Source organism: Anser anser (genome assembly GCF_964211835.1).
Source record: "Anser anser genome assembly, chromosome: 4".
In the NCBI taxonomy this organism is placed as follows: Eukaryota; Metazoa; Chordata; class Aves; order Anseriformes; family Anatidae; genus Anser; species Anser anser.
The window spans coordinates 65057192-65081008 of NC_139724.1; the positions used below are offsets into that span (position 1 = coordinate 65057192).

General features: G+C 38.1%; 1 protein-coding gene across 1 annotated transcript in view; it reads left to right on the plus strand.

Annotated features, from left to right (window-relative positions):
* The window catches only part of SLC2A9 (solute carrier family 2 member 9), a 106065-nt gene extending 82645 nt beyond the window's left edge, over window positions 1-23420 (plus strand). The window contains exons 11-12 of the mRNA XM_083836272.1: window positions 3142-3269; window positions 19951-23420. Of these exons, the coding sequence (XP_083692398.1) occupies window positions 3142-3269; window positions 19951-20208 (386 nt within the window). The 3' untranslated portion in view covers window positions 20209-23420. The remainder of the gene's footprint in view (window positions 1-3141; window positions 3270-19950) is intronic.
* The last annotated feature ends 397 nt before the right edge of the window (window positions 23421-23817 follow it).

Consider the following 23817-nt stretch of genomic DNA (forward strand, 5'->3'; position numbering starts at 1 on the left):
GGAAGGAATGTTTGGTGAGATGCCATATTGTTGTGATGACTCAACTACTCAAAAAGCAAGGTGGAAAATCTTGAGATTTTGTAGAGTCAGTGAGGGAGGATCAAGCCTGTAGCTGCAGACAGTAGTGGCATACTCTTCTACCTGGGCTGACCTACTCAAAGCATATTGCAGCTTCCTTCAATCCCACACACCCAGATTTCTTTCTCAAAGAAACCATGTTAAGAAGGGATCTTTGAGCACACCTCTGCACCTTGAAATGACTGGGGATGGGAGTCAATAGTCCTGGGGCTATGAGTTTAGCTGATTTCAGGTGCCTTCGCAGTTTGTGTCTTAAGGATTTGCATTTTTCCTTCAACTAGCCCTAAGTTCTATTTCATTTCATTCAGCTGAGGAATGTGTTCTTCTCAGTGATGTGGCTCTTGGCAGGCATTTGCATCCCCTGCTCTGAGTCTTAGTACGATCAAGTCTCTGCTCTTCCAGGCATATAGCAGTATACAGCAATGACCTGGCTTCATTCAGTTTTTTATTTGTTTCTAGGCCTGGTCTGTGTTTCAGCTAAACTGCCAATTACTTCTCAGGCTCCTTGGTTCTTCCATACAATTTCTCTTAAGTCATCCCTCTACAGAGATTGACTGTTTCACAATGCTATGGAAATTCTTGTCTATGCCATAAGAAAATCTGGAGGTCTTTCTGAGCCACCTTTCCCAATTCCTGTTTTACAAAACATTTTAGAGCTCAGAGGAGCTCCTAATTTCTTTTTTCTTTTTAGACTTCGCAAAATACTATTTTACTTTACTATATTTTTAATTGATTATTTTTCCAATTAGATTGAAGAGCTTTTGTGATAAGCATGACTAATAAGTTTTAGTGATGATTAATATGTATCTAGAATTCACATCTGAATTTCAAAGAACTTCTTTTTTAAAATAGTGCCCATGCATTTTTGTTTCCATAACATTTATGCTTTCTGATATGTTTCTGTCCTTTTTTTTTTTTCCCTGTACTTTTTTTGTTATTATTTCTTTTGTTTGCCTCTGGCTTTTTTCCTCTCTTGTACAATGTGTACAATGTGTATTGTTCTAAATGGATCTAGAACAGCATTTTTTATTATACTGACAAGAACAGCAACACCTCTGTAGATTGTCCTACAGCAAAGGCATGACAGAATAAATGATCATAAATAAATCATCTTACATGGTTTCTATGTTTCTAGTCCTTCACTTCTTCTCTCTAAGGGGCAAGTGCTCTGGCAAACCACTACCTTGCACGGCACTTGAGACCTAAAACAGATATTGACAGAACAGATGTGATTGTTGTTTTGCCTGCCATAGTTTAGGATTTGAACCCAAATCCCAAGTGTATAACAAAATAGGTACTGGAAGCCACCAAGGATTAATAGACCATATGTTGCTAGAATTTCAGTAGTTATACCTCTTCATCTGTTCATTCTGCATGGTCAAAGTGCTATTTGCAGAGGTCATATTTGTTGGTCAAGAATTCAGGTACTACATATGGCTTGCAGAAAGACATTAAACAGGGGCATAGATGGCCTCAACTCTCCATGTTTCTGTTTTCTATATATGAAATAGGAGGAAATATTTATTTGCTGTATACTTTTTAATGTGTAATTTATACTGACAGTCTTTAGGAAATAAAGTTGAGTTTGTTACAGTTGTAGATATATTCTCAGAAGAAGTCACATTAGTTGATAAAGGAGAGTGATGCCTACTAATGTATAATCTAGCCTTTTGCTGCATCACATGGCCTTTCTTCTACATTCATATTCACAGTCCCTGCATTTGAAAGATCTGAAATAGAGGAATATCTGACACTGTGTGTCATTTGCATGTCCTGTTAGATGTTTGCAAGTTACTATCTCATATTGCTGATAGAAAAGCTTCTAGTGCATGTGTTTAAGTGCAATGCCACTGAGCACAACGGGCTCCATGAAAACCCAATGGATGGGCAAATCTTCAGTGGTGTTTTTATCTTAATTTATGTGTATTTTGGAAGCAGGATTGTTACAGAGACTTTTGAGAGAAGGCGTATCTATTTACATGCTTTTGATTATTAAAGTGCCTAAACCAGAGAAAGGACTGAGATAATAGATGTGTACATCGATCTTGCCTACAAAGCTAAGCAGTAATGCAGAAAATAAGGCATAATAACAAAGGCAGACATTAAGTTCTTGAGGCAGAAAATGGTAGTACCAGAATATTGAAAACCTGACTAAGGTCATGAGGTTTATATTTTTCCAAACTGCTGTGAAAAAAATCTGCAAGCATATATGTGTCTGATTTGCAATATTAACTAAAATAAGTATACAATCAGAAAATGCAATTCATGCTTTATTCTATGGAAACGGAAATATTTCTGTAGAAATATCCTATTAAAAGGAAGGAAGCCAAAAATAAATTGAGACTTTCAGATACTAGACAGCTACTCCCTGGGGGTTATTGTGAGGCCAGCAATATGCCAGTGCTGTACAAAATAGTCCACTGTTTAAGTGGAAGGAAACATGAGTGACAAATGTAGTATTCAGCTGAGCTTGTTATTATGAAGGTCAGAGTCCTTGGCTGATGGGAGAAATAGACCTTGCCAAAAGTGTCAGCTAGTAAGGGAATTTGTTAAATAAACACCAATGAAAAGTATGCCTATAGAGAGGCAAATGTTTTGCCTTCTTATTGCTAAAATAAAGTGGGCAGTAGCTATTAAAAATATTGTTTAATCTCTTTGGACCTGTCTTTCCAATTGTTAATGTCTAAAAGTATTTTGGAATATTTCTCAGTTTTCAGAATTTCACACTTTCTAGTAGAAACAGTAATTTTTATTTTTAATAAACAGCTTCTCATGTGGCATTCTCGAAGTTCTATGAATTCTCCATACTCTTACCTGGTTGCTGTCACTGAAAGGATGCATAACAGTGGTGTGAAAGAGCAAAATGTCACATTCCTCTAAAGTACAGTTTTGGCTAATCACATTTTACTGGCTCAGAAGCCCCCGTGTGCACTTGAAAAGAGAGCTGTAGAGCAGTGCTAGTCACTGAGTTGTATAACACGGAGCACGTTCATCTCTATTATTGAAGCAGTTGTTGGCAGAGGAAGTTTACTAAAATCACTGCCTTCTTGGACCGTGTTTCAGGTGGGATTCCATTTGTCCTCACGGGAGAGTTTTTCCAGCAGTCTCAGAGGCCGGCCGCTTTCATGATAGCTGGGACAGTCAACTGGCTCTCCAACTTCGCAGTCGGACTGCTCTTCCCTTTCATTCAGGTACTCAGCATTCTTATCTCTGATATGCTGTGATATAGTTGATATACTGTGGCATATGATGTTTGAATAGTAATTTTCAGGTAATAATAAATGTCTTTTCATTGAAGTGGATGAAATTCCCACCATCTTTGTGATGCATTGCAATTGTACTACCCACGTATTTCATTGTTTGAATGTCTTGGAGGAATCTGTCCTGAAAAAAAAAAAAAAAAAAGTAAATCTCTATACTGTAGCAGTGGACAACCCTAGATGGCAAATTCCTCGTGGGAGTGCTGTAGCAATATAGTCTGATGGCTATGTCCAGAAGTCACAGTCAGCGATGATGATTATCCCTGCCTTCTTCTTCAGCTTTTAGACCACCCATCTTCTGGCTTATCCTATGCTTTGAGAATTCTCATTAGTTCACTGGGGTATAAATGCTCTCTGCTCCTTCCTCTGTCTGAGCTTGTCTTCATGGCTCTCTTCTTTTCAGTCTCTGCTGACAGGCTTCTTTAGCTGGTTCCTTCTAGCTGCAGCCTAGTTTCTGCATGGATGAATTTGCTCCTGTCCCACCTTCCCCAGGCTCCCATAAGCTTCACTTCTAGTGGAGTGCTTGTTTATTTCCTCAGCTGAACAAGCGGAGGATTGAGGACAGTTTCCTTGAGACCTGTCTGACAACTAGTGTTTGTATTTTAACAGCATAAGTTTATTGTCTAAAAAATAAAAATGAAAAAAATAAAATTCAAAGCTTTACATAGAACAGCATTTCCCCCCTCTGATTCCTATAAATACCTCATATTGGTTGATATGCAATTGGCGAAGGAGGCATCTAGCAGCTTCTCATTCAAAACCACACAGAAGGGCCTTTTCCTGACCATGCACTTCTCCTGGGCTAACGTGGGAGCAGCTTTTCTTCTTTCAGGAGCTGAAAGGCAGGTGATCAGTCCCATGAGAAACTGTTTAAACTTTTTAAAGAGCCATCCAGCTTCACTGTTAACATTTTGAGTGAGAAGCTCAAAACTACAGGACAAAGTGCAGAATTCCTAACTGGTTGCTTAAAATGCACAAAGAAAATAGAAGAGGAAGGAGAAGGGCATAGAAAGGAAGGAGTCCTCCAGACTCTCTCCAGAGAGATTTTGGAACGTTACACTTCAGATCATTTATGAGTAATGAGATTTGAAAAACAGGCAGTGAGGTGATCCTGCTGTTTGTGCCTCCTTAAAACTGAAAATTGTATGATACATTATCATATGCAATACTGTACAACATGTCTTACTCTAAGCCTTTATATATTAATTTTCACTTGAGAGTGGAACTGCTTTTACTAGTGTTTGAAAGTAGCATCTGTTAGAGATAATATATGGGAGAACTTGAAGGCATTATAAAGTCTGACCCTTGATCTAAGTTTGACACAATTTAAAATTTCTTTTAAAAGAAAAATGTCTCCAGTCATTGTGATTACTTGGATCACCTTCAAAAGTTAACATGATTATAAAGGTTGTCATCCTTCAAAACTCTGTAGTACTACTAACATTAACTTCAATTAGACTGCTCAGAGCTATAAGAGTCAAGGGTTTGTTTTAATGCTTAGTGAAATCAGCTGTTTTTTCACCAGTTTTATAGCTCAGAGTAAGGACTTGCAAGCTCAGACTTAAAAGTCTGATTTTCAAAAGGTGATATTTCCAAAAGCAGGTAGAGTTGACATAATTCTTTTCCCACTGAGGTCATTAGATCCAAATTCAGCAGAAAAACAATTAGACAAATCCTCTGCCTTTTTGAAAACCTGACCTTAGTCATCAGCATCAGCCTGCTCATCCAGCATGCAGATGCTTCTGTGTGGCTTATTAGCTTTTTCTCCAAAAAGACAGGGACTGACCATTGAAGCAGCACTGGAGAATGCCTCCTGCTCTGGCTAGCTGGGTACCAATGGTCCCTGTGTTTGCCTCCATGGTGGCCAGGATGCCAGCAGGGAATGAAGTCCCAGATCTGGGGCAGTATAATCAGAATACTTTAATTGTGTATTTTTTAATAATATAGAAACAATGAATAATTATGTTTCTCCAAAATTGCAGTTTCTACCTCCTGCACAAAACCAAGGAGTTACCTGAGCTCCAGCTGTCAGCTGGATCTGAATTTACACAATTCAGGACTCTTCCATTAGTGTAACCTTCTCTCTTGTTCTGCTAATCCCCCCTGGTAGGTCACCTGTTGGGAACTGTTTAAAAAAGGCTCTCAGTAAATTCAAGTAAAAAGGCAAACTACATTTTCTGGTTCTTTCACATGCATATTAAAGCTTTTTGAGTGTTTTAGTATTCATGAATATGAAGTTTGCTGTTGCCTTGGGAAATTTATCATTTTGTGTCATAAAAATTTCTCTTTGAGTGCTTACAAGATTACCAGTTTAGTTTTAATGAAGGAAATTATATTTGCATATTACAAGGGTTTGGGTTTTCTCTCTTTTAAAAAATAACAAAGAAAGAAAGCTTACAGTTTGCACCTGAAGATGAAAGCAGTGTTACTTGGACTGATTTTTTAAAGCTTTTTCACAAGATCAATCTAGAGTCTCCACATTCCCTAACTTTCCCTTTTTTCCTATTTCATTCAACCTTATTCTCAAAATTCAGTTTGTGTTTCTTTACAGAATGGCAGTTGCCTCTCCTTAGCTTATTTTTGTAATTCTAAAACAGAAAAAAAATCTTTAAAATGATTTTTTTTACAATTTTTTTTCTACAAAAAATACACAGAATGAGTGAATAATCCCTTCTGTGTATTTAAATGCTAATCTGATTGCTTGATAGACAGCAACCACTTTTTTGATCATTGGTATGCTTCTATAAAATTATCCCAAACTTCTGGGAAAAAATATATTAACATTAGAGTTATTCAAAAAATCAAGCAGTAGTTAGTTCTCCAAGTGTCACCAATTAATTAGTGTGAATGTCTAGATTTTCTCCCCTCAGCCATCTGTAGAAATATGTAATAGAATAAAACACTGGCTTGTGTAATTTAAATTCTCCATTAAAATCTGTGGATGAGATAGAAAATTCAGCATACAAATCAATTTTGAAATTAGAACTAATTTAAAATGTTGTTATATTCCAGACCTCATCACTGCCTATTTGATACATTTGTTTGTGCAAGGAATCATAACTGAGGTTAAAATGACAACATATACTGTAATGAATTTACAACTACATTTGATAGTGTGATTACTAGAAGGTGTTTGATAATAGTTCTCAAAATCATGCACTTTCTTGCATTTTTTTTTAGTATAAAGTAAAATGATTTCAGAACCACTATTACATAGGATTTTAGAACATAAAAATAAATTGTAAAAGGTCTGGTTTTAAGTCCAGAGGCATTTTAGACTTGCGTTCAACATAGATCTTGATCTTGAGAAATGTCAAACGTCACCTTGAGTGGTACTCAACACTATCTCTCTCCCATTGCCTTCACTTGAGAATGAATCATAGGATCATAGAATCATTTAGTTTGTAAAGATTTAAGATCATTAAGGGATCTTAGGTCCAACCATCGACCTAACACTACAACTCCACTGTTAAACCATGTCCACCATCTCTCTTAAATACCTCTGGGGACGGTGAATCCACCACTTCCCTTGGCAGCCTGTTCCAATGCTTACCCACCCTTTCCATGAAAAAAATCTTCCTGATATCCAATCTAAACCTCCCCTGGTGCAACTTGAGGCCATATCCTCATGTGCTATGTGTTGTCCCTATGTATAAAATTCACTTCAGCATTTTGAAATAGTGTTGGTGAAAATGGGGTTCTAGCTTCTTTATGATGTTGACATGACCCAGGGTAACTCAGTATAACAAATATTTGAATTCAACATGTCAAACTCAGAGCATTAATTTTCTTCTCCTTGTGTTCCTAGTATAATTTCTGTTTCCAAATATTTTAGCTTCTGGGAATATAAAACAGATTCTCATTGTGGTTTCTTTCTAAGTAAATGCTAAGCTAACTGTAACACCTGGAGCAAATGGAATATCATAAAACAGACTTCAAGTATTTGCTCATATTTGAAGAGAGTTTATGCTCAGTATGCAAACCTGTGAGTAATCAGCTTAGCTTTATTTTTTCGTGTGCAGAAAGCATATTGAAAATGAGCACCTCTAGTCATCCACAATGTATCATTCCATCATTTATTCATATCACCTGTTGGGAATGGGTATAATAATCTGTGCCTCAAGTGAGCAGGCATAACAAACCAACAAAGATGTGAGCAATTGTGGATATAATTATAGAATTGTCCCAGCTGGAAGGGAGCCCAGGAAGTCTTTGGTCGAACCTCTTGCTCAGAGATGGCCAGCTGTGAGATCAAACCAAATTCCTTAAGTCCTTGTCCAGTTGTGTCTTGAAAACCTCCAAGAATGGGTACATCTCTGTTAGTTTTAAAATCTGGAGGACTTGGTAATCAAAACTGGCAATAGATAAAATGTAACCAGGGTTTGGCCATTTCTGAGAATAGATTTAATCTCAGTTTTAAAAATTCAATTTTATTCACTATCAATCCTGAGTTGGAATAAAACTTATTAAAAATTTGAAAAAGAAGTGGGTAATTCCTAGTACTCATCCATATGTTCTATTGGGTAAATTATGAGAATCACCTTGTCTTAGTAAATGAATATTTGCTGGGTGTCAAAAGGTGCATGTGTTCTACTTTCATTCTGTAAAATTAACTTCAGAAAATTAATCAGGAATAGTCCATGGGACAGAAGGTATTTGTTTATCTTGAGAAAAAGGGAGATTATACTGTTAGATATATAGCATCAAAAGGAAATACAAATAGGACCATTTTATGTTCCTGTACAATGTGAATTTTGTGAACTTTGCATACGAGATAGATCGAAAAATATTTGTAAAAGTGAAGTATAGAAGTTTGCCTTCAAGCTCCCCCATGTTTCAGGAGAAGAAAGAAGCAGCCAAATGTTGCTTCCTGATGCACAGGTCTGTGGTTTCCAGGGTATTTCTTGCTTTACACTTTGTGGATCAGTGATATTAATGGTCTGCAGAAGTCAATGTGAGGCAACCAATTTCTCCTCCAGAAAATGACAAAGGCTGCTTTGATGAGAACACATGAGTATCAATGATGATACTATTATTTCTTGTAGGAGCAAGCCACTGTGAAGGTCTTTTCATGCTAAGGGTAAAACTTTCACTGTTCTGTACTAAGAGAGCAGGAAGCCCACCATCACTGAGATGTACTTGTGTGTAGAGATCTCCCTCATCACAAGTGCCTCAGTTCCATCTCTGTTCTAATATCATTAGCGTTGATATACAACTAAATCACAGCTCAAGATAATATACCTCCATATGTCAGATTTTCGGTTTAAATACACTGACTGGAATGAGTAGCAATAGCAGAATAATTAGTACTTAGCTCCATAATTTCTTTTAGCCAGTGGAACTGCTAAGGGGAAGAACAAATATATTCTAAATATATTGGGTTGGTTTTGGTAAGTGCGTAAGTTTTAGTGAGTAAGTCCAGGTGTTTCCATATTTGTAATATGTTCATCTGGGTGGTTGGGCTGAAACATTCTTTTCAATAATGGCAGGGGGATTGGAACAAGGTGATACACAAAGATCCCTCCAGCTCAACCCAGTCTATAATTCTATGGTTGTAGGTATTTTATAAATCCTCCATGTTGCTAAAAAGTTTAGTATATGGCATCAATTAATCTTTGACTAGAATACACAAAGAGGATTAACAAAAAGAAGTGAGGCTGACACACAGGGAGCAAAAGTGTACCTGTCTGTAGCCAGCATAAAGAAGAATTTTGAAGGTCCGTTCTTTGTGTTGTGTGTACTTTCTTTCTAGCAATGTGCTTTTTAAATATAGACTTGTAGTTGCAAGCCTTTTAGAAATATCGTAATTACAGCAGTGGTTATGCAGCCTCTGTTTGTTTTTTTTTTGTTTGTTTGTTTTTTTCCCAATATAGTAGATTGTGTGGCTTAAGTTTGCTGACTGTTGTTTAACATGTAGAGACTGCTAGATATCAAATCTTATCTTTCATTCCTAGAACGTGACTCCACACTGGGATTGTGTGGATGTTTGTATAGCAGATATTGGAATAAATATTCCTTAAGCTCAAAGTCAGTTAAGAGCATCCTCATCACTTGTGGGAAGGGTGTTAACCTGGAAAAGATACAAAGCTATTTTCATGCACAGAGCTATTTGAATACTAAATATGGTTAGATTAGGAACAACGTTAATGCCTGTAGTTCTCTTTCTATACTAGCACTGTACGCTCTCCGGTACAGATGCTGTATTTCTGCCCACTTCTCCCCACCCCAAATCAGCTTTGGGTTGCATTTACACCTGAACTTCTCAAAGCTTCTCAAAAGAGAATCCTGAAATGTGAGAAACTTTGGGATTTGCAACCCTGCTTATTTAGAAGCAGTGTGCTTAACTTTCAGCGATGCTCTTGGACCCAGCTATACAGGTGGTAGTGTTTACTGCTGCAGGAAGATGTCCTTAGGAATCTTTTTAATGTCATCAAGGGCAGAGCTGACAGATCCTGATATCATTTAATCTTCAAGACTGAGCAAAAAGTACTCAATGGTAGATAAGAACACACACATTCCAAAAGCCAGGTGATGGCAGTGGTAGAGGGATACTCTTTCTATGCAATTGCTGAAAATTTAGAACTCTCCTCTTCTGTACAAATGAGTGATGTTGAGTGAATTGGAGTCTCTAAATGTGCAGCATCTTAATCTGAAAAAGGAGTGTTTAGTTCTGGTTATGCAGGAAGAATAAAGAACTTGAAAGATTCTAGTATGTACTTTCAAAAGAGGATGCTATTTTCTTGCTGCCTACACCATATACAGCAGCCTGCCTGTTTGGTCAGAGCTGAATCCTAATAGCAGTGAGAAGACCCAACACCTCAGCTGCATGTGGTCCCATCCCAGGTGGCTTCTGCTGCCTCTGTCAGATCTGAACTAAGCCGTGCTTTCCTGGCTTCTGAAACACTCATGAAGAATAATAAAGCCTTTTTATCAAATTCCATTGGAATGGAATGGATTGTTTTATTGATTGCTACAGTGAATGAGAAGCTCACATTTAATGAGGTACAGCACAAAGTCCTCTTCGTCAGCTAAGTATTACAAAGGGGTTAGTTCAGCCAACAGCTTGAGCAGGGAGGTGCTTTGTTACCCAATTTAGTTTACGTTTCCAGACATACCAGACCCACTTCCAGTTGCTTATCCATCCTCTGTTTACCTGGGTCCAGATCCGTTCTGGTCACTGGTGCCACTAGCAAGTAAGGTGATGAAGCAGAGATAATGCACATTATATTTTAAGGCACCTGCATCAAGAAGGATGTTACACAAAGCTTTTAATCATGAGAATAGTGTAACTGTAATGCTGTGTGTAGCTTGCTCATCACTGGGGATCTATAAAAGACAGTCAGAGAGATGTCCATCAGGAACTGAGACCGCTTTACTAATGGGAATGGACTGGCTGGCATCTGTGTTGGTGGTTTCCTATAATTTTATTGACATTTTGAAGCCTTCAGAACAGGAAGTGTCTCATTAAGTGTACACACAGCATGCAGCTCACTAGGCTCCTTTAAGCTTTTTTTTTTTTTTTTTCTGTCACTGTGGTACATCAGTAATCCCTGCAAGAAGGGCTGCTGCAGGTTTTGGGTCAGAATCCCAAATCCGAAACAGTGAGCTGACAACTGCAATCGTTCCTTCCTTGGAAATCATGAGGGCGTAGTAGGAATAATGTAATGATGCTTTGAGCTAAATAATTTTGAAAGAAAAATCTGAGCAATTATAGGAGAAAGCGAAAATGGCAATGGAGTGAAAGAAAACAAAGCTAAATATATTCCATCTGGAAAAAAAAATAAAAAGTGAGATAAGGAAGGCTAACTGAACAACTGAAGACAGAGAAAAGTTCACTTATTTTCTCCAGTTCAAAAGGATCAGAATGTTAAACTTCTCTGGCACATCAGAGAAAGCCTTGTGAATTTCAGAACAACTTGAGCAAGAATCAAGAATCCAAGGAAATGTGAGGAATTTCTAACCTGAAGGCCTTCAAGTTTATATTAGTCATCCTTCTGTGAGCTTATTACTGCTTAATATATTCTCTTTTTTATGGATAACAAGAGGAAACAGATCATTTTCCCTTTGGCAGTAGTGATTCATTGACCAAAAAGGAAGAAAAAAAGAAAAAAGAAACTGACCAAAGGAACCCGTGAATTCTTGAATTCTTGTAAATTTTAAGGTAAAGGCCACATCAAATATGACTGACTGACATCAGCATCTCTATTTGCTAATTTCACTAGAGTGTGTTTCACTTTTACAACACCAAACTAACACTGAAGGTTTGCAGTAGCTTTCATATTTCTCAATAAAGTATTCAGTGATGAATTACAAATTGCATCTATTTCTGTATTAAATTTAATTGACTTCAGCCTTCACCCATCAGTTACTTTATTTGTTGCAAATTGTTGTTTAATATCCTGTTGAATAGAACAGAGTGGAGATTTTGATACATTTTTAATTATTGGCTGAAGAGCTCAGGTGAATATATTTCAAGCAGTGGTATTCCTGTAAGTCACTCACAAACCATAAGGAGTTCATCATTCTACATGACATTTATTCCAGCTAAAGAACATATAAAGCATATGAATGGCTAAAGAACATATAAAACAAACTTGTCTGCTTGTCTATAAGTCTCCTGCTTTCTCTTTCTCACAGGCACGTCTATAAAAAGAAACTATTTCCCAAACATTCAGATGAACAAATCTGGTAAATGAATATGTACAAAACGGGATACAGGCATACCCTTATTAATTTAGCCAGACTTAAAATTATTACTTGTGGGTCTATTTTATGTTGCTGGAAAGAAAATCTGGGGCTTTGCCTGACTTTTCTGGAGCTTGTGGTTCAAGAATCTGTTTTAAAGAGTGAGTGATAGGAATGGTTGTGCTCGGTAGTGAGTGGTAAGAATGGTTATGCTCAGGAGGTGCTGGATTGTGGAGGGCAGGGACGTAGTAAATAAGAAATTCAAGTATTAATATATGTGTGAATAGGTGCAATGAGCTGAAGCAAAAAGATGGGACAACAAACTACGGTAGCAGAAAAATGCTTGAAAATCCCTGGTACAATAGTGTTCAGCAAATATTCAGCTGTTACTCTTCTACATGTTCTACCTGTAACTTGCAGGACAGCCTTCTGTAACCAGATGGGGGAGCAAAACCTTAAATTCCATGTTATCTGGGGACAGGTGCTGTTTATTTTTGTAATACATTGTGAAAATACAAAGAATTACTAAGCATTAATAATTAGCAATTAATTTCAGGACATGTCAAGTGAATATGTTATTTTTGCTACATGCTGATGCATTCTTATTACTTATTTCAGTTTGTTTTATTAGACTTTTCTGGGGCACTTAAAGACTACATGGTAAACTAGTAGTGTGCTGCAGGACACCATAGCAGATTCTTCCAGAAGTTTTCTGTCATAATAATTTTTCTTTCTAAAAGACTGTGCAGAGCCTGCTTTTTAGGTGTTAAGGCCATGGAGTATGTTCATGCCATCCTCATGCAAGCTTTCAGTCTTCTGAGCCTGCTTGAGCTGGGGGAATACCTCTGTCCAGTGGCTCCATCTCAGCAACCAAAACTGGCTGCCAGGAGCCCTCCTTTTCCACCTCCCTGCCCTGCAGACCAGCTGCTGCTCTGGATTTCTCTCTATCCCAGGAGGAATTTTCCAGAACTCATCTTCGGGCTTTTCTTCTAATACAAATGTTTCCAGGGATGACAGAGCAGACCCAGCTACAATTACAGGCTTGCTAAGTGGAAAACTGATTCTACTAGGTGGAGTTTGACTTTTAAGTGTGGCACTGTGGGGCTGCATGCCAACAGCAAGGAAAGAAAGAGTTTGAATTCAATAGAAGTATTGGCAAAGCAATTGGTGGAGGTCTTCAAATCTCTCCGCATGGATGTACTAGAAAATGATGTAGATCCCCGTCTAAATGACAAAGAAGAACTTAATTGTTGCTGCCATTTCCTGAGAAAAAGAAAGAGGACTTTAATGGGGCACATTTAAAAATGGGTTTTCCATCTTCCAGGCTTACATACAGTCCTTGAGGACTGCAGTGATTTTTCCCTTCTTTTACATCTGCCACAGAAGTTTCTGTTATCCCAAAACAGGAGACAGGCATCATTCTCTTGCAGCATTTTTGCAGCGAGGCTGAGGCAACAATAGTAATAAAATGCATGATGCTTTGCAGCTCTGGCAGAGCAATAGCACAGAATATCTCATTTTTGCAGGGACTAATAAACATCACTGTGTAGTTTGAATGGTTTGTCTGGTTATAAAAAAACATTGATTTTATGAAGTCGTAATAGTTACATGTATCTGCTGTCATCTACTTTTCCGTGCTGCTTCCCTGTAAATGGAAACTGTGTCATGTTCAAAAAGTAGGTATATATTGTGCTATAGATCGCAGAGATGAACTCTCAGACTTTATATTAAGGACCTGCATAAAATGCTTAAGTTATAGATAGGTGCCTGGCTCTTCAGGCTGGGGAACCAAGCAAATGACCTCTGTAATTCCTTTCTGGTTCAGAAAGGCAATGGAAAACAATGTGCTTTTTACTATGGATAGATTTGGTGCAGGCTTCAATAATACCTGACAAACTGATGGGATGTTTGGGGCTGTCCTATTCCACCCCATCAATGCCCCATAGAAAACATTAGAAAAAGCTCTAAAATAAGCAACAAATCCTTTTAATGCCTTTACTCTCAGAAAAGTAAAGCAATGAACAGTATAAGAGCATGAACAAAGAAGGTTATTAAGGAGATTGCGTAATAAATAGAGAATGTGTAACAAAAGGATCATTTTAAATATTTATTATGAAGAGCTGCCTCTGTCCTCTGTAGTTGTGGCTGGGAAACACCTTTTCAGTGAAGAAATCCTTGGCATTGTGTGCTGCTGCTTGCCTAACCTTTCTGCAAAAGGGCAATAAAATGAGGGCATGGCTGTAGATGTGCAGCGTACTGCAGCCTGTCACGGTCAGATGTGCCCAGTCTCTGAGCTGGTGGGTGGAGATCTAATTCTGGTGCCCTGGCGTAGGAGGTCAGGGTTGGCACTCTGGTTGCCAAATGCTGATGCTGAGAGGCAGAGGCAGCTACTGAGATGACAGGAGAGTAAAACAAATAGCTAGGTGGAAGGTCATGTCCCCCAAATAGTGAGTGTTTTTACTAGCTGGCTTTGTCAGTGAAGAATTCAAAGACAATACTCTCTGAATCTTTTTAGAAACTTTCTATTTACATTAGAGTAAAAGGCACCTGAAAGAAGTAGAATACAAATTATCACTAGCTACAAATTGGGTAAGCATTGATTTTCTTTTATTTTTAAACTGAATTAGGTGTTCTGAAAAAATAACCTTCTTGGATCTGTGATCCAGATGGAGCTCAGTATAACATGGGATACAGGTGCCACACGGCTTGTAGCCTTAGTTCAAATTGCTTAATAGTGTAATGGAAAGACCTACATGTGTGTTAATTTTGACCTTTTCAGAAACTAATTTATTTTCCCCTGTGAGGTAGTACTTCTGAGTTGCTATACATTTTACTGGAGGCTCTATTGCACTTCTCTTTTTCTTCCTTATTTTTACACTCAGGATTTTTTCTCTCATACATTGAAATTCGTTTACCCAGCATGATTTTCTTTGGGTTTTCCTTATTTCATTAATGTGTGATACTACTTGATGACTTTTTCTATTACGCAAAAATTTAAATAGCAAAGGTATGCACAGAAGTCTATATGTGGATTCCCTCAATCAAGCTAATTTAAATCTTTGCATGCACATCTGGTATTTAAAGTAACTGGTATTTAAAGTGTATCTGTACTTAGGGAAGTAGCTGAAGTTCCCTCAAAGATGAAATGAAATGAAACGTAGGCTATCAGGAGGTTAAATTAAAAAAAAAAAAAAAAAGCTCATAATTAATTGTGTTAACTTTCTGAGGAGGTAATAAAAGTGTGAGGGTTAGGGTTGAAGTTGTAGTTCATGCCTTTGAAAATTGCTCTATTTTTTACTTAAGAAATCCATTTAATGTACTATATTTTAGTGCTCTGTCCTTGTTCCTTGTCCTGCACCTTCAGTAGGACCTTAAATTATGTCTGAATCTGAAGAAGGACAAAGGACACACATTCTTTCATCCATTTGTTTCAGTGGGTTACACAAATTTGAAGCAAAGCAAACAAAGTCAAATGTCTACGTGAATAACTGTTCTGCTGCTGATCTTTTTAGTAAGACATCTAACCCTCATTATTTGACATCATCACTTCAAAAATCCAATTTGACCCATATCTAGTTACTCTAAACTTCATGGTAACCTCCAAATGCAGGCATCCATTGCCAGTGCCAAAGGGGCTGTGACACTGCAAGTGGAAATTGTAGAGGCGGAGAAGGTAAAGGGATTCATCTGTCATCTGCTTAAAGCTGTACTGCAGGAATCTCTCCTTTTTTTTTTTTTTCCCTTCCCATAGAACTTTTAGAGAAGAAATACAAAATGATTATGTCATTGACTTCCTTATAGTGAACTACAAAAGGAAATAAGAAAACAAATGTAACAGCAGCAAGCCCTAGTGTAAGACTCTAGGGAAGCCTAGAATATCTATTTTCCCATTTTCATTATCTGATTTGGGAGAATTACCTAAGTGCTTTGACTTTGATTCCTTTTTGTGGTAATCAAATGCATGTGTTAAGTGAATTGTTTCCTGGTTTTCCACTTTTCAGAAAATTCAGAGCCTTGACCAGCTGCAGAAATTCAGAGAAGATAAAAATGAGTAATTCAAGGCAGCACATTTATAGAAATATGTTTTAAACACCCTTCTTAGAAAGCTGATACAAAAATAGAAGGTGATGAGTTTAAAAGTTTCTGGTCAACTTTCAAATATCCCATGTGTCAGTTGCCCTCACTGGACTTTAAAAACCCAGTGTAAATCCTGCCTTGGAGAGGATTTAGTAGCCTGCTGACTAACTAGAAAGAAGCTGCATGTAACAGGTGCTTTCCTGGAGAGACTGCAGCAATAAGCATATTTGCTGTCATCAAACCCTCTGCCAGGAGCCTGGGAGGGCAGGTAACCTTCAGTTACCTGCAGACAGCCTGGTCCTTCAAGAACTATTGTTGTGGTTTGTTTTTTTTCCATCTAACCTTTTGGTTTCCAACCTTGTATGTAAAAGCCTGACCAGGTATTGCTGAAGAAATATTTTGGTAACTCTGGTAAGTCTGCCTGGTGTTGGAAGATGAGGAACACAACACCTCTGTAACGGAGTACATGGTGTTGCAGTGTGTCTGTGCTTTGCATGGCCACCAAAGATTTTAACTGAAGTTGTTCCTCAGCTTTTTACTCCCACACCATCCCATTAGACCCCTATTTCAGACTGAGGAAAATCTGGGGCTTTTAGTCCTACGGTGGCAGCTGCAGTCTCTGTAGATGTCTTGTCTAGTTGGAAGGAATATAACAGAAAAGACAGACTGGACTGGGAGATTATAGATGTCAAAAAATACACTGGAGGTACAAGTTTAATCAGAATAATATGAATAGTACATAATATACATAATACAATTAAGAGAAAGTTCAGAAGTTTCATGGAACAAAAACATAGATCCATTTTCCAGTCAGATCTATCCATCGGTACCTTTTTCATAGTACCCATCATTCAGTAACTCACCCTTTTCCCAGCACATAATCCTGCCTTCCGCAGCACTTGATAGGCACATCAGATATGCTGTGGCCAATCCATTCATTGATCCCCCCACTCTGGCACCAATCAATTCAGAATATGTCAGAAACAGATAAAAGTGAATTAAAAATCTAGTCTGAGCTTTATCCCACCCATGTCCCATTAAGGGTTTCTTTTGAGTTAGGATGCAGGATTTGACATTTTCCTTCTGCTTTATCTTGTACTTCTGTTCTACATCCTTTATCAGTGTGCAGTACAGATAGCAGATTTCATGCTTATAATGAGTAATTTAATTCACATTCTTCTGTGCCGAATACAGGTTCAGGTGATATTAGCTAAATTCTGAATGAGTTGCAAAAGGCTTACGAATATAAGTGTTTCTCTTTTCTGGGTGTGTAGAATGATAACCAGCTTTAAAGAAATATTATGACTGAAGACTAGCTGGTGAGAAAAAGGCATTTTGTGATTGCCCTGCGGTGTTCCTGTCCAGGAATTAGGGCCCCATTGTGCTAATCCTGCTGAATACAAAGACTACAAAGTCTTGGTCTCTTCCCACAGAGCTCATTTGTAGAATTTATAAGAAAAGATCATTTTTAGCTTATTCTCTGTGGAACTTCATCTGGAGGCCCTTGGAGGGCTATCTCTAAAGGGATCTGCAGAAATTAAAGACGTCGAGTTTATTACCAATAAATGTTAATACACAATGTAAATGTAAATTACCGATACATGTAAATACATGATATAAAATAACTGAAAATAAGCTATAAACTCAGTTTAATTATGAAAATTTTAAGGAAGCAGATCAAAGAAGACAAACACTAATTCAGATAATGGACAGCAAAGAAATAAACAGGAGTGAGAAAGGAGGGACAAAACTTGTGGCTGTACCATCAAGATACACAGGTGGCAAGGCTTAGTCAAACAAGGCTCTAATGGTTCATTTTCATCAAGGAGAAAGTTCAATAAAGATTTTAGAAAAGGAAAAATGTGATTACTGATTGGAGCCCTACCATTCCACTGAACAATTTCACATGCAGAAAACCCCGATGCAAAATTTGTATTCTTAACATGACAGAATGATTTATGAGGCACTGTGAAGTTGTTTTCTCCTGTCTACTAAATCCATTTGATTCTGCCTCTGTATAAACTTGAAAGTCATATCAGTTCCCTTCCCAGAATCTTTTTCCCCCTCATCACCCATGCTCATTGGTTTGTGATTGTCAGGTTGTTCAGGAATTCGTGCTTCTAGGATTTAATAAAAAAAGTGTTGATTTCAAGAGTCCATAGGCAGTATTTCGGAAGACGCGCTTTCCAGCTTTTGCTATTACAGTCAGGAATTGCAGGGCTGAACAAGGTAATGAATTATCCACAGAAAACATTGCGGCCAGGCAGGCTGGCTATCAGCCATAATATTAAAAAGCCATGGCAGAAAAGTTTTTTGTTTTGTTTTTTTTTCTTTCATGTTCTTCTTCTATGCCAGATATGATGCATATATTTCTATGTTTCACTTGCATATATTGAGCAAGTGACACATAAAAGTAGTCCTAGGAATTTTATAAACCCTTAGCCCCCAAGCAGGGACCTTACCCAGCCTACAGTATAGAGCTGAGATAACTGACAATGATGGGAGTATGTTAGAAAAATTGTGGAAAATTGGTGTTATGTCGTTTTCTAGCCCTATCTGGATTGTTTCAGATGCACACATTTAAAGGCAACTGTAAATATGTATGTATAGAAAGCTGTGTCTCCAAGGAACTCACAGCCAAAGGAAGCTTTAAAAAGTGTTGAATAGGAGCTGTGGTTTCCCATGGTGATTTTGGGTGTGCTTCATCTCCACATGGAGGATGGAGGAGCAAGATTCACAAGGTGGGGCAGCGGCTGGTGCTTATGGCAAGGGACTCGGCTCCGTGTGGACGTGCCTGGAGAAGTAGCTCACTTATTCTTATTTCCAGTGCCCTGGTACTCCTCACCAGTCTTCTGTTTCCTCCATCATGGGTGATATTCCTAGGGTAGCCCCTGCCTTGGAAAACCTCATTTTACATCTGAGACATCCATTTCTCCTTGTATTCATGACCTCATGTATGGCACCACGGAAAGATTGTCTTATTTGTGGAGATAGAGGTGCCACTTTTTGCTAACTTTAGCCTTGTTAATAAAAGCAAGTCAAAAATGTTCACTGGTTTTAAGGACACATAGTGAGGTAAATCAATAGAGGAAGGCAGAAGGTCAAAAAATCTTATGGGGGTCCTGGACCCTTTGACTTTCCTCGAAAGTTGGGGAAAGTAATTCTTGCACTAGTCTCTAGCATGAAAGAAATATATTTTGTGGTATTTTTTTCTTTGTTTGTTTTTTTCCTGCTGTAAGTTCCTGTAACCTTCGAAAGTACACTAACGTCTGCCATTTGTTTTTTTTCCCCTCATTTATTTTGCAAATCTCAAAGCTTGTAACAACTGTGATACAGATGCTTCTGGCTATGACAGGTTTCTCATGTGTCATGTACAGGTGCATGATATTGCAAAAGCATGCCTCCTTTTTTGTACCTAGAAATGGAGAGGCAGTATTCAGAATAACCTGGTGGAAAACCTGCCTCATCTCCAGCAACACCGCATGTGTGCAAGGCTTGGTTAAGCTGTGCAGACAGAAGCAGTCCTGCTTCCACCTGCTTCCTTCGTGCCTGGACCCCCTCTGGTGTCTCCCAGCACCACCCAGATTGCAGATCCGCACCCATCTGCCAGGAGCCTGCTTCTCTGTCTATGGGCCACTGGCAGTGTTGGAAGAGCTGAAGATTCATGCATTTTTATGAACTTCTAAGGCACTGTGACTTGCAATGAATGCCAGCACTCACTGTACTTGCTTAAAAAATTGTGCCATGCCACCCGCTTTTTCCTTCAAGTCATTTCTGATGTCGCTTTTCTTCTGAGTTTTGTCCCCTTAGTGTATGCAATGACCATATCTCCTTTGCTTTCTGTTCACAGAGTGGTTTACAGACCTACTGCTTCCTAGTGTTTGCTGCCATCTGCTTCGCAGGGGCCACCTACCTGTTTTTTGTCCTGCCTGAAACAAAAAACAAGACACTCAATGAGATCAGCCAAGCATTTGCGAAAAGGAATAAGGTCTCTTTAGAAATGCAAGAAGTGAACCACTACTCAGGAGAGAGGAAATCAAGTGCAGAGCAAGAATCAAACTTCACTTCTTCGGTGGATAATGGGGAAACCAAAAAAGGAATCGTGTAAAAACAAGGATGTTCTTTCGGGGGGACTGGGGGAAAACATGTTCTTTTCATTCAGTATGTTTATAGCAGTGCACAACTTGTATTTTTAATGTGACAGCATGAACTGCTTCCTCCTTGAATATGTTTTTAATTGAGTACTGGTGAATTCGTTAGCAGCTAGGGTGAGTGTAGAGGAAGTGGGATGCAGGAGTAGCAGCAGCTGGTTAAATAAATAAGAGCCAAAATTTTCTTGGGCACCTGCAAAATAGGTGGTATGGCGACAGGGGTGGGCAATATAGACTTGGAGAAGCAAATTGGCCTTGGGGAGCAGAATTTGGCCGAGCACAGCTGTGTGGTAACAGTGGGGTGTGTGTGCACTTGGCAGGAGATGAAAGGGAAGTGATCCCTGCAGAGTTCGGGCTGCTGGGAATCAATGCAAGCAAACCTGAAATGGGACCAGCTTGCATTTCTCCACGTTTTCCAATGTGTCATTAAAGTTGTACATGAGACTGAGTGCTTCAAAGACCGGTGACACTCCCCTGACCTCTGAGTCCATTTCCAGCTATTTTGGCTTTCCATTGCTTCATCCAAAAACCTCCCAGCTTCAAATAAATGGAGAGCTGCAGGTCCCGATCAGTTTCCTCATGTCTCTCACAAATCCTGATCAACTAGTAATAGAACTGCCTGTAGTTTCTGGATTTGCTGGCACTGTATTTCTGTGGAAATTATTTATATATATATAAAAGAATAGCTGTAGAATCTTTAATATGAAAGAAAAGCTAAACCTCATGGTCAAGTGAAAGAATTCTGATGTATAGCATGTAGCAGTAAAAAAAAAAAAAAATCAAACACCATGTTTCCCAAGGGTTTTTGTTTTTCTTTTCTTTTCTTTTTTTTTTTAATTTGGCTTTTCTTTTCAAGCTCGTTTTAAAACAACTCCTAGGAGCCAAAATTTCCCTGAGGCCCCATAAATGTAGTTTCTTAACACTCAGATTTCCAAAGGAACTTGGATACCTATTTCTTATTTGAACACTAATTTTCATTTGGGCATTAGATTCTGAAGCTCTGGACCTTGTTCATGTTTATAAGTTTCTAAGCTATTTAATGTATTGTAAAACTGTCCTCAAGGTCTGCTTAATTTCACGATAGCAAGACTCAGCGGGCTGCCTGGTGTTAGGTGATCCATTCCCTTATATTTGGGATATTTTTAATGAACATCATCTTTCCAGTTTGTAATTATGATAATGGTTTTTCTTGACGCTTCTAGGTACCTGGATGCTGAGGGGGGTAATAAGCACTTTTAAATTCAATAGATAACTGTTGTTTTCTGTGAAAAGTCAGTAAGTCTTACAGCTGCTGTCAGTAAGGAGTAAGGCAAAGAAGCAAGTGCTGCATTTAGGTGGAATGAGCTGCTTCCAGAAGTAACATATAGTAATGCAGAAATTTGTGAATTTTTAAATATATATATATTCACATATATACTCATATATATTCAAAATATAAATGTATATATGACTATACATATATTCACATATATAAAAATGGAAAATTACTTTCCAGTACTTGTTTTGTTCAGATTTCCCTGACTGACAAGCTGCTTAATGTTTTGTTTTATACTGTAAATTAAAATCAGAGGTCCTGATGTTCAGCTATTACTACTAAATGTTGTATAGGTTATACTGTGATTTATTTATTTGTGGCTTATTTACTACACACATTGTAAGCTGACAACACAGATTATATAATAGGGCAATTTCACTACCAGGTAATAGAAGAAAAATTGATCTGAGACTTTATGCCTGGATTTCTGCTATTTTACTGTGACAGAGGTACATAAACAAGTAAGATTAAAAATAAAAAAAAAAAAAAGATACATACAAGGAAAAGAATTAAGAATGAAGATTCAGATTTATGATATTGGTGCTATTCTTAAGAAACAGTAAATCAGGACAATACCAATTGATAATCAGATATAGAAACTAATCAAATACTATGGAAGAAAACTGAAGAAAGTTGTCTTCAATAACCACTTCTAAAATTGTATATGTAGCAAATGGACATGTCACCTTTCAGTGGCTTTAGTTGCTTAGTCCATGTGTTACATGAGCTTGTTAAGTGGGTGGCTATGTAAAAAAAGAGCTTGAATACCACCCCTCCAGACCATTTCAAGAATAAATTCTTCCTCTTCTGCCTGTAGGGCAAGACTGGCAAGTTCAGACTCTCTCATTCAGACTGAAAATTACTTTGCAACTAGGGCTACTAACATAATATATTGTGATCTGATTGAGTCAAGGTGGCAGGATTGGAATCCATTATTATAATTAGGAGAATTTAGCACTAAGTGATGTTCATTGATGTACATTACAGGCATTACTTGTTGATAATGTTGATATCAAGTAACTTTGATAAAATATCTTGGCCTGATACAGTATTTCAATTGGACTTCCATGACAAGATAAAATCATCTTACAATTGCTTCCAGTTGCATTAGGAGCCCAGCTCAAAATGTGTTGGTAAAGGGGTGGTTCTGCAGAATTTCCTATTGCTGCTCAGGGGCTTGTACAGTATTAACAGCAGGGGGCTGTGCCCCATTTGCCCATCTCTTGCCATACCAGAGACAGGCACACTCCAGATACGCACTTTCTGTGCAGCTGCAGACCGAGAGCGCCATGGACTGCGGCTGCACATCTCTTCTGCCATTTGCTCCAGCCCATAGTTCAGGTTAAAAACAATTCCAGTCTCCAAATGTGTATTTGTGCAGATGCTTTGCTCACTGGTTAGGGAAGGTGGCTGCAGTCTCCTCTGCCTTGGGTTGTGGAAGTTTCTGAGGAAGCTGCAGATGTGCAGGTACTGCATAAATTCTCACCTGTGACCCTAATGAGAGTTTTGTATTTCTCTTGAAGTTGTTCAGTAATTTTTTTTTCCTTTTTTTCTTTTTCTTTTTTTTTTTTCCACCATTGTTATGCTGCTATGGCTTCTCCAGCAATGAGAGGGCAAAATGGACAATATCACTGATGTATCATTTGGTTTTCTTGTTGAATGTGTCAAATTGTCTGCAGCCCATGTATTTGTCAGTGAGTGCTGTGTGGTGCCATGTTCTGTTCTCCTGTTTGTGACATTTGAATGAGATACTGCTAGATGGTGTTTCTTTGTACGAGTACTGCGAGTGAGTTGTGTGTGTTTGATCAATTACGTTCACTCACAACGACTGCAAAATAAAACTTTGGAATTAAACAAGTGATAGAGGTTTTCTTCTGGGTAAATCTGAATCCCTACAACTGTCCATGTTTCACTGTACAGCTCCCTGGGCTTTCTATATGTCCCAGTACAAGGCTTCATTTGGATGACCCAACTAATTTTGGACTCTTCCATTGGCTGGTTGGGAGTTACAGGGAAGAAAATCAGCCCTGAAACTGTATATTTGGTGAAGAATTATTTATATTTTGCTTCTCAAATGAGATTCCATGCTTCATTCTTTCATGTTTATAATAGGCTGTGGAAATAAAAATTAAGACATCAGCGAGAATTAAATGACTAAAAGTGGCTAGAGGTAGTAATAACTGTATAAGAATTGTTGGATCCAGTGGGCCTTTTTTACAGAAAGTTGCCATTTGCTATGGGTGACTTTGAG